This window comes from Gobius niger (assembly GCF_951799975.1).
Source record: "Gobius niger genome assembly, chromosome: 16".
Lineage (NCBI taxonomy): Eukaryota > Metazoa > Chordata > Actinopteri > Gobiiformes > Gobiidae > Gobius > Gobius niger.
Window position 1 is genome coordinate 2,266,492 of NC_136867.1, and position 11,755 is coordinate 2,278,246.

Sequence of the window (11,755 nt, forward strand, 5' to 3'; positions counted from 1 at the left end):
GGGGACAATAAAGTATACAAACAAACATGATTAGTGCTATAGTCTGCTCAGGTCTGCTGTGAAAACGTAAGAGTTCATGCCACAAAGTGTATGAAGTCTGTAAGTTTGCAACGTGAGGAGAGATAGAGAGAGATTTGAAAGTAAACAGAGAAAGCCCTTCTTAGTTAGAAAAATGAGGAGAGCAGGAACAAGCTCCTCCCCCTCCGCCTGATTGGACCCGACAGGCTGGTTCACAGGAAAAGCTTGTCTCATTGGTCACTGCGGGAGGATACTATAGGCTCTGATTAGTTGCTGAGATCCAGTAGGAGGGACTTTCCCCCCAAAATGAGAAATATATATCACATTATTTATATATATCTAATATTATTGTTATTATTACTTACTTTACATCAACCAGATGATATTTGCACATTTGCACGCAATCAATAATCCGGTCCCGGCTAAATATCCACTAAAAGGAACCACTGTCCTGAAACATTGTATTTCTTTGCTTCATGTCCTGGATCTGCTGCGGTAAATCTGCTGTCGTGAACCCGCAGTGACTCCGCCCTGCATATGTCTAATATCGGAGAGTGAAGTGCACGGCGCTGACAGCCCCTCCAGGCATCCTCCCTCCCCGACTGTTCCTCATTCCCTCCGTGGCCAATGAGCGTGGCCGACGCGCTGCTGTCTGGGCCAACCGCGGCTCGGTGCGCGAGGAGTGGGCGTATGCGCGACGCGCCGCGTATAAAGCCCTACTGTACCCGGCCGTGACAGCACTACCGCCCGGACCCAGCGACATCCACCCCACGTCCCGTCTGCCCCCGTGAGCCATGAAAGCCATAAGCCCCGTGCGCGCCGTGAGGAGCTGCTACAAGGCCGTGTGCTGCGTGTCCGAGCACAGCCTGGCCATCAGCAGGAGCGAGCCCGGAGGCGCGCTCTGCGACATGAACGACTGCTACTCCCGACTGAAAGCGCTGGTGCCCAGTATCCCGCAGAACAAGTCCGTGAGCCAGATGGAGATCCTCCAGCACGTCATAGACTACATCTTCGACCTGCAGATCGCGCTGGAGGCCGGGGACAGGGTGTTGGCGCTCAAGGTACTAATGCTGCGTGGTGATGTCTCGTGTGTGCGCACATTTTCAGGCCGATCAAGTTTGATTGTGAAGCCGTTCGCGCACGGGGTCGTGCCAGGTGCTCACAGAGCAAGACAGAAAGTACTTAGAGTCACGCTTAGAAAGGAAAAGGAATCACAGGCCTGTAAAATGTTTCAGTTTTCATGTGCACCGCTGAATGGAAGCCGTGGTCCGGAAGAGCGTACCTGCGCATACCTCCGTTTTCAGCATTCTCCAAGTGCGTACTGCGCTCCGCTTTGAGTTCTTCTTTCTTACTCACGCCTCTAATCGAGTTCTGGTTTTAGCTATCAGAGCCACACGCACAGTTAGCGTTTGAAGCCTATTTGCAGCAGCATTTTTGTAGTTGAATAAGACTCTATGTCTTAAAAACACCCACATGACGATGCTAATGTCTTACAGCAGTTGTTTGAGCAGCCTTATTGACGATGTATCTCCAGTCACGTGCGCTTGATTGTGGCGTGGTAAAGTCACTAATCGATTCGTAGCCAGATTTATGCCGTGGCTTGCTGGGTTTTTCCTTGTTGGTCATTACGTATGACTAAGTGCCGTTTGTGCTGCTGCTGCTGCTGCTGCTGTTTCACACAGAGGCATCTTTGACTAAACCGAGCCGACTGGAAACCAGAAACCAAACCCATCTGACTTAGGTTTTCACATTGGTGCGTTAGACCAGCGCTAGACCTGTGTCAGTGAACATTGTTGTCATTGATTGAACTCATGATGTGGTTAAGAGCTTGTGCTTATTCTGGGTCTGGTAGTGTTTTAAGCGTCTGTTTCATTCCACACTCCAAATACATTAGGCATCACTGGCTTCGCCTTCACTCAGCCAGGCTTGTTACCTTGAGTGAAAGTCAACATGTATGTGTTTTGTATGCATATTGACTTGATGTTTTTGCCCCCTCCTCAGACGGCTGAGCTCACACACACCTTCCCCACAGAAGATGAGCAGCTGTGCCATTAGAAGCAGCTCCACATCACGGTATGTACCAACAATACACATACCACGCATTACTGTGGCCTGTACAAAGCCTTGTCATTGATACTTTCTTATGATTTAATTGAATGCTTGACACTGTGACCATCATCTGTGCACGAGACACAAATCATCGATCTAATTCATAAATTGAAGCACGTGAAATATAAATACTCACTAAATTAGCTACAATATAAAACATTTTTCAAAATATAGGCCTAAACGTCTGCCATGGATGAAAGCGAAATATGAGACAAAAAGCTCAAAGTATGAAATAGTTGACGTTTTGGTGTGTGGACCGCTGTCACTATGTCACAGTTTCATGTGAGACTGGGTTGGGGGAGTAGGACTTCTCTCACATACAAGCCTCTGTTTTCATACGACGGCATGCCACAGTTTGAGTCCATCTATTACGCAACACCATTTAGGAAATGTCCATCATAAAGCTTTTAGCAGCAGAAGAAGAAACAAGCGCTGTAAACAGGACTGCTCAAAGCCCAAAACTATAGGTCTGCATTTGACACGCTGTAACAAGGTCAAACGCTCCCAAAAGTGGGTTTTGCATGATATGTGTGTGTGTGAAGGCTGCCCTGTCCTCTGTGCGGCCTCTCTCCTCATTGGACGGGCCATGTGTGTGGATGTGTGCTGGATTCAGCGCTATCTCCCTGAGGTTAATCAAAGTTCCATGGCTGGCGCCAGTCTGTCTGCTGCTGCTGTGGGGGCCGTGGAGAGGGAGGGGGGGAGAGAGGAGGAGAGGAGGAGAGGGGCAGGCAGGGCAGTCACATCTCACTTCACTGTTCACCCACTCCTCCTGCTCGCTCGCTCCGTTGTCTAACTATTTTGTTACGAATTCATGGCTAGGTTCTGCTTTCAAATGTCTGTGTTAGGTCTCAGTCATATATGTTAGCTCTCAGTCGTCTGTGTTAGCTCTCAGTCGTCTGTGTTAGCTCTCAGTCGTCTGTGTTAGCTCTCAGTCGCCTGTGTTAGCTCTCAGTCGTCTGTGTTAGCTCCCAGTCGTCTGTGTTAGCTCTCAGTCGTCTGTGTTAGCTCCCAGTCGTCTGTGTTAGCTCTCAGTCGTCTGTGTTAGCTCCCAGTCGTCTGTGTTAGCTCTCAGTCGTCTGTGTTAGCTCTCAGTCGTCTATGTTAGCTCCCAGTCGTCTGTGTTAGCTCTCAGTCGTCTGTGTTAGCTCCCAGTCATCTGTGTTAGCTCTCAGTCGCCTGTGTTAGCTCCCAATCGTCTGTGCTAGCTCCCAGTCGTCTGTGTTAGCTCCCAGTCACCTGTGTTAGCTCCCAGTCATCTGTGTTAGCTTCCAGTCACCTGTGTTAGCTCCCAGTCGTCTGTGTTAGCTCCCAGTCGTCTGTGTTAGCTCCCAGTCGTCTGTGTTAGCTCCCAGTCGTCTGTGTTAGCTGCCAGTTGTCTGTGTTAGCTCCCAGTCATCTGTGTTAGCTCCCAGTCGTCTGTGTTAGCTGCCAGTCGTCTGTGTTAGCTCCCAGTCGTCTGTGTTAGCTGCCAGTCGTCTGTGTTAGCTCCCAGTCCTCTATGTTAGCTCCCAGTCATCAATGTTAGCTCCCAGTCGTCTGTGTTAGCTGCCAGTCGTCTGTGTTAGCTTCCAGTCACCTGTGTTAGCTCCCAGTCGTCTGTGTTAGCTGCCAGTCATCTGTGCAGCTCCCAGTCATCTGTGTTAGCTCCCAGTCGTCTGTGTTAGCTTCCAGTCACCTGTGTTAGCTCCCAGTCGTCTGTGCATTTCCCAGTCGTCTGTGTTAGCTCCCAGTCATCTGTGTTAGCTTCCAGTCGTCTGTGTTAGCTCCCAGTCGCCCGTGTTAGCTCCCAGTCGTCTGTGCAGCTCCCAGTCGTCTGTGTTAGCTTCCAGTCGTCTGTGTCAGTTTCCAGTTGTCTGTGTTAGCTCCCAGTCGTCTGTGTTAGCTTCCAGTCACCTGTGTTAGCTCCCAGTCGTCTGTGTTAGCTCCCAGTCGTCTGTGTTAGCTCCCAGTCGTCTGTGTTAGCTGCCAGTCGTCTGTGTTAGCTCCCAGTCGTCTGTGTTAGCTGCCAGTCGTCTGTGTTAGCTCCCAGTCCTCTATGTTAGCTCCCAGTCATCAATGTTAGCTCCCAGTCGTCTGTGTTAGCTTCCAGTCACCTGTGTTAGCTCCCAGTCGTCTGTGTTAGCTGCCAGTCATCTGTGCAGCTCCCAGTCGTCTGTGTTAGCTCCCAGTCGTCTGTGTTAGCTTCCAGTCACCTGTGTTAGCTCCCAGTCGTCTGTGCATTTCCCAGTCGTCTGTGTTAGCTCCCAGTCATCTGTGTTAGCTTCCAGTCGTCTGTGTTAGCTCCCAGTCGCCCGTGTTAGCTCCCAGTCGTCTGTGCAGCTCCCAGTCGTCTGTGTTAGCTTCCAGTCGTCTGTGTCAGTTTCCAGTCGTCTGTGTCAGTTTCCAGTTGTCTGTGTTAGCTCCCAGTCGTCTGTGTTAGCTTCCAGTCACCTGTGTTAGCTCCCAGTCGTCTGTGTTAGCTCCCAGTCGTCTGTGTTAGCTCCCAGTCGTCTGTGTTAGCTCCCAGTTGTCTGTGTTAGCTGCCAGTCGCCCGTGTTAGCTCCCAGTCGTCTGTGCAGCTCCAGTCGACCACCTTGAAATCCTTTACTACAAGGATTTAAATGGGCAAAATCTCTCTCCTTTACTGCCACTATTAGGACTGTTTGCATCCATGTGAATTGAAATTGTACATAAATTCCACGAGTAAAAGTATTATCTCTTGCGCCCCCTGTAGGTGTGGAGGAGAACGCGCCTCCACTTCAATCCAGGCCGGAAGACACAACAGCGTCGCCCGGGAGAGAGGGCGGAGGGAGGACTACGCTTTTCCAACAAGGAGATGACCAAGGACAGGATGTGAGGAAATGAGGAAGGAAGGGCCTCGTGGACTCCTCCCTCACCGTGATCCGAACAGACTTCATTTTGCTTCTGGACAATGAGACAACACCAAAGCACACGCAGCGCCGGGATGCTCCTTCCTTCTTTGTGCCCATGACTTTTTTTTTAAAGAACGTGATATCCACTATTTCATACAGCGTGCAGGAGCGTACAAATGGGTTTCAGTCATGAGACCTTTCCCCTGTTGTGGATGCCGTTTTGAGGACTTTTCCCCCATTCGAAATATAGATCAGACTTTCTCGTTGTGACGATGGAGAACTTCACTTGTTCCAGCAGCTCTTAAGAACACACAGGTGCAGTCGAAGAGGAACAAGACACACACATGATGACTTTGGTCTGAATTTGTACATTTTATGGCAACAGTGTTCATTTTATACTTATCACTGTATTTGTAACCCATCTAGACAAAGAAGTGTTTCACATCATTTTAATTCGGAAGGGAACCGTCATCATTTTAAAACGTGTCAGAGCCGAGGGTGTGAAATGTGTTGTTTGCTTTGTCACTCGGTCCTGAACATTGAAGGCTCGGTTTAGAATGAAAACGCAGGGGAAAAACAAGCTCATTTTGGTTTGGCAGACAGAAAACACTCTGAACTTGTCAGTTATTATTTTATGTGAACAGGTTTAGTAGTTCCAGAGATCAACCCCCAACCATAAAAAAAAAAGTTCAAATTCCCCTTGAATCGTGCTTCTCAGTATTAAAGGCCTTGGACTTGCAATGAAAAAGGAAGTGCAGGAATTCAAAAATTGTTGTGTCCAAACTCATTCCTAACTTTGCCGGCGCATTTCCAACCTCCCAGTTGTTCACAGGGAGGAGTCTGTGAGCACGATAGAAGGGCTTCACAATGAAATGGTCAGCTTCGACAAGAATGTATTTTCATTTCTGTGAATGCAACCTCAACACCGTCTGGTTACGCCATTCTATCCAATTGTCATCACCTGGACAATCTGCTGTCAGCATTAACAGCATCCATATATCTACTGTACATTCACCCAAACAAACCAAGGATGTAAACGAGAGAGTACATGACTATCCCCCGATGGGTTTTGCTCAGCACATGTACTGAAGAGTTTGGGATGAACTGGTCCCACACCACTCGGGCTTCTTCATGATGGTACTCACTTTATTCATTCTATAACATTTATTTCTCCGAGATTCCCAGAAGGTTTTGGCGACTAAATTCAGGCTTTCTCAGAATTGCCTCGTGCGTACTGCGGTGTAACTTTATTTTGAAAGGATAAACCCATTTGTAGACATGGTTTCTTACCTGACTGCTCATTCCCGATCCATCTGTTGTACGTTGTAAGTTTGCATCTGGCATGACAAGACTTGCATCAAACCCCCTGGGCCCCCCACCGCTGTCATTCCGCTCCCGACCCCGTCCGAGCGCGAAGCGAGCGGCCGCGTTTCCTCAACCATTCCAACTCCAGTGGAGAGTTGATTGTGATGTTCGTGGGGAGCGACTTCTTTCCACGGACTACATGTGCACTGGGTTTTATAAACTCCACGTTAGCGTTTGTGTATGTTCTTAAGCGGTGCGTTAGCGTCCATGCTCACTGAGCGCTGCGGCTAATGCTTTGAGATGTTCCCCATCACTTCTTTTTTTGTTTTGTTTGTTTAACTTGTCACAATTTTGCATTTAATTTGTAATATAATAAAAACGTATTGTTCTTGGAGGAGTGTGTCTGGTGTCATATGTTCAACTGGGATCTATCGCAAGCAAAGACGTTTTATTTAGTATTTTGTTCATTTATTTGGTATTAAGTGCATGATTTGCTTTTGTCAAAAATGACGAATGAAGATTCATTATTTTTGTCAGTTTTTGGTAGTCAGTCTTAAAGGAATAGGCCACCATTTTTACATACTGAGATATGTTCTTACCTTAGCTTTGACGGCGTTAGCATTTAGCCTCTATAGCTCCAAAACAGGTCAAGATAGAAGCTACCAAGCTCTTCCACGTTTTCCCTATTTAAATATGGTTACGTGAAGTGTTACACTACAAAGTATAATTACACAAAATTAAACAATGTGGATTTTCTAAGCGGATAAAAGGGGGGACAATATTGTAAGGCGTAATAATACTGGGAGTAGTTTGAAATCCGCGCAGTAATCTTCACTTTACTGCGCAGTAATCATCACTTTACTGTGCGGATGCCAAATTACTCCTGGTATTATTACGCCTTACAATATAGTTCCCCCTTTTATCCGCTTAGAAAATCCACATTGTTTAATTTTGTGTAATTATACTTTGTAGTGGAACACTTCACGTAACCATATTTAAATAGGGAAAACGTGGAAGAGCTTGGTAGCTTCTATCTTGACCTGTTTTGGAGCTATAGAGGGGGAGAGGGAGAGGCTAAATGCTAACGCCGTCTGCACTGTGTTTACGTGACTGAAGGCACGGGTGAAGATCAGACAGGTCCTAAAGAACTCGTCAAAGCTAAGGTAAGAACATATCTCAGTATGGAAAAACGGTGGCCTATTCCTTTAAGAATAGTTCTTCAATCTGTAGACCTAGGCTGCAGTTGGAAATGAATATTGCGATTTTAATGTATAGAGACAATTTTGTCACAGCAACATCTTTTCAAACAAGCAAACGATCCAGTGGGGCCTTATCATGTAGAAAGCTTCATACTTGTTGTAAATCTCTACAAACATGTTCTGAAAGGCAGTTCTGTGGTCGCTCAGCAATCCACATGTGAGTCTTGGGCATGTTATATAATATAGAACATGATATGGATATCTAATCTTATCAGGAAAAGTTGCAATTCGGGACTTCAATCCTGTGGCCCTGGATCTCTGTGAGGAAGGTGCAGATGTAGTTCAGATGTAGAACAGTCAGTGAAGTGCAGAGCTGTCAGCCTCTCTCCTGCTGACGTCATGGAAGCAAATGTGTGAAGATACATGAGTGTCTGTCACCAACGTGGACCTGATTCTGGAGGAGCAGACGACTGACAGGAAGTGCGCTGTCACTCAGTCACACCTCTCCCTGTCTCCTCTTTCTCTTCTCTATCTCTCCTTTTATTCCTCACTCTTTCTTTCTCTCTCTCTCTATCTCTCACACTCACTCTTCATTCTTTGTTTTCTTTCTGTCCCTTTCCCTGCCCCTCTTTCTCCTCTCTCTCTCCCTGTCTTTCTCTCTCTTTCTCTCTCTCTTTCTCCCTCTCTCTTTCTCCTTCTCTCTCCCTCTCGCTCTTTATCGCTCTCTCTCCCTCTTTCTCTCCCTCTCTCCATTGTTTTTTTTCTTTCACTTTCCCCTCCCCTCTTTCTCCTCTCTCTCTCCCTCTTTCTCTCTTTCTCTCTCTCTTTCCCCCGCTCTCCCCCTCTCTCCCCCCTCTCTCTTCTTCTCTCTCTCCCTCTCTCTCTTTCTCCCTATCCCTCTCTCTCTCTTTATCACTCTCCATCTCTCTCATTGTCACTCTCTCCATCTCTCTCTCATTCTCCATTCTTTGTTTTCTTTCTCTCCCCTTTCCTCCCCTCTTTCTCCTGTCTCTCTCCTATCCTCCCCCCTCTGTGTGGACCTGTCTTGGTGGAGGTGCTGATGACTGACAGGATGTGTGCTCACTCTGATCTTGAGGTTGGAAATCTAACAGAGGGAGTTTCCTGTGAGTGCTGCACACTGCAAAACTCAGTCATCCATTTGCAATATTCATTTTGTTTGGAAAGCATGTATTGTTCTTTTCCATTTACACTTGATAATCAATTGACCAATCCACATCCCAGGGACCACATCTGGAGATGGGACCACATCTGGAGTTGGGTGTTGCACTGCGCTCACCCACTGCTCCTTACCGGTTGTCCCATCGGCATCGAAGGATGCAGAGAATCTGTTTACTTTTTACACGCTATGTAGACTGTGCAACCAGGAAGCAAATGCCTGGATTCATTCTTTGCTTCAAACAAGTCATTTCCCATGTCAGTGAATAAAGCATTCTGATTCCCAGTGCCTTTCCCAACCTCCACTGTGGGAACCACAAGCTGTTTCATTATTTCACTATATTAGTGTTTCTCCGTAGATTTACAGGGGCACTTCCTGAAGTGGCAGACCTTCACAATCTTTTATTCATCATAAAGATTTGTTGATGAAGTTATTTGTAGCTTGATGGACTGAACCATTAAAATATGGCAAAATGTACAGATATTTTTCAGTAATAATGGCTATATTCAAAGACACATTCCAGATTTTTAAGATATTTTTAAAAATCAAATAGACAAAATAAAATATATTTGTCCCTTTATATGTCAGTAATCTGTACTCTCAGCACATCACCCTGCAGTGTGATGTGCTGAGAGTACACAGATATTTAATGATCCAACAGCCCTCTCTAGTGGCAGATCAGAGTTACTGCTCAAGTTTATTATCATAATCTCTCTCTCCCTCCCCCTCCCTCCCCCTCTCTCTCTCGCTCTCTCTCCTTTAAAAAAAAAATCTTTCTTTCTTTCTTTCTTTCTTTCTTTCTTTCTTTCTTTCTTTCTTTCTTTCTTTCTTTCTTTCTTTCTTTCTTTCTTTCTTTCTTTCTTTCTTTCTTTCTTTCTTTTTCTTTCCTTGCTTGTCTTTGGGCTTCCGTAGACCTCACTTAAAAAGTAAAAAAATCAAGAGGAAAAATAACAGTTACAAGTAACACTTTCATTTACACAGAATGTAAGAGCAGTGTTGGGCAAGTACTATAAAACTGTAATACATTCTATATTTGTTGTTGCAGCTTTAAAAATGTAATATGTTTGAACTACATATCACCGTTTAAAAAATGTAGCATTACTTTGAGCTTTTGGCAAAATATAAACTGAAAACTGTAATAATGCCAGAGCAAGATTTCCTTTCCTTTGTCCTTTATTTTTTTTCATGACGTTACACACATCTGCAGATCTTATTCACCATTATTCAACATGACTTGGTCTGCTGCATAGTTTTTTATGATTACTTTTTAATAATATTGTGTAAAAAGTATTATAAAACTGTAAGTCGTTCCTTTTATGTGTCTTTGGTGGTACTTTGTAAATGAGTCTATTGATATCCGGGTGAGTTGTGCGCTCTTGAGCAGATGTGTGACCGCACATCTGCTGAAACCGGGGGGGGGGGGGGGTACTAGAGTAACAACTCTCCACTTCATCCTCTTCAAACGAGCTTGTGTTTTTTTTTTTTTTCTTGGATTCTTTCAGAGCACTTCACCAGAATATGGCAGGTAATTCCTTTGTGACCACAAGATGGCAGCACATAAGTACTATATAGCTCCATAGAGTCATAGAGGGTCAAACTCTACGTCTGAAGCATCGTGCAGATCTACAGGTGTTCGTCATATCATTAGAATATCATGACAAAGTGCATTTACTTCTGTTATTCCACTTAAACTGTGAAACTAATATATGATATAGACTCATTACATTCAAAGGAAGATATGTCAAGCCTTTCTTTGTTGTCATTTTGCTCACAGCTTGTAAAAACACCAAATTAAAAATCTCAGAAATATTTAATATTTTAAAATGGACTGTAAGCCATAATCATCAAAATGATGTCACTTTACATATAATTAGTTTATATCATATATTAGTTTAAGTTGAACAACAGAAGTAAATGCACTTTTTCATGATATCCTAATTATATGACGAGCTCCTGTATAGGCTAAACCTTTTTAGGTTTTGTGCAAGGAGGGGGCGGTGGTGCAGACTGGTAGCCTTGCTTCCATCAGTCTACCCCAGGGCAGCTGTGGCTACAATAGTAGCTTACTACCACTGATTGTGGAGTGAAGGAATAATGACTACAGTGTTGCGCTTTGAGAAACTTGGTAACACAGGCTTGTAAAGTGCTATACATGATGATGATGATGATGATGATGATGATGATGATGATGATGATGATGATGATGATTATTATAATTAAGTTTGACTATTGATTTAAGTTTGTTAAATCAATAGTCAAAGTAGCCAATGTGAAGTGGCCCTTCCTAAGTAAGCTTTGTTTGTCATTGTCTAAGCATACAGGGAATGTGTTGAGGTGTTAGTCCTGAGCCGCTGTGGGCTGACCTCCTTCTTTATGAGCCCTACACTGTGCTGAGAGACAAATGGTCAGACCTAATGGTCTCTGCCCCCGTGGGGGAGGGGCTGTTTTCTTTCAATATCTGCTCTGAGCCAATAAGACACAGGACAAGAGTGAGGCTCACTGAATCCAATTATCATCTGCAACAATCTGCAGCTACACATAGGCCAAAGAGGCTTACACATGAGCTGGGCCTGAGGCCCTGACAGCTCTATAAGCCCTATCACCCCGGAACATGCTATACAAGCTGGGTTAGGTCCATATCATTGTTGTGTTCATTTAAACATTTCTGTCTATTCATTAAATTTGCTCTGTTAAAGCTAATGTACAAATGTTTGCATCAGCAGGTCTTGAGTGAGAGCATAGTTCCTCTCAGGGCTGTGGAGGAGCTCAGGAACTGTCAGGAACACTTCATTTGGAAGTCAGACATGTCAGGTCAGACATGTCAGACCACTGACCGTCGGCTGTGTTTATACTGGGTTGCACCGTATCATTATGATATGTTTCAAATAGCCTATGTAGTGTTTCATTTTTGATTAAAGGCCCAACTAGAGACGAACACTGAGAACTGGCTTCAGCTAAAGTGTTGTAGTATGAAACATAAGTCCCAATTCAAATAAACTGCAAAAGTATGAGTTTCTACTTTGATAACTTTATAGTGAAAGTAATCTCATTAATGATTACTTAAGTTTTAGGTGGTCTGTTTAGGTCTGCCCCAC

The 11,755-nt window shown here is 44.9% G+C and overlaps 1 protein-coding gene across 1 annotated transcript; it reads left to right on the forward strand.

Annotated features, from left to right (window-relative positions):
- The first annotated feature begins 661 nt into the window (after positions 1–661).
- Positions 662–5,106, forward strand: id3 (inhibitor of DNA binding 3). Its single transcript, XM_079573165.1, has 3 exons — positions 662–1,079; positions 2,020–2,091; positions 4,841–5,106. The coding sequence occupies exons 1-2, from the start codon at positions 813–815 to the stop codon at positions 2,071–2,073; spliced, it is 321 nt and encodes a 106-aa protein (XP_079429291.1). The 5' UTR covers positions 662–812; the 3' UTR covers positions 2,074–2,091; positions 4,841–5,106.
- Positions 5,107–11,755: the final 6,649 nt, after the last annotated feature.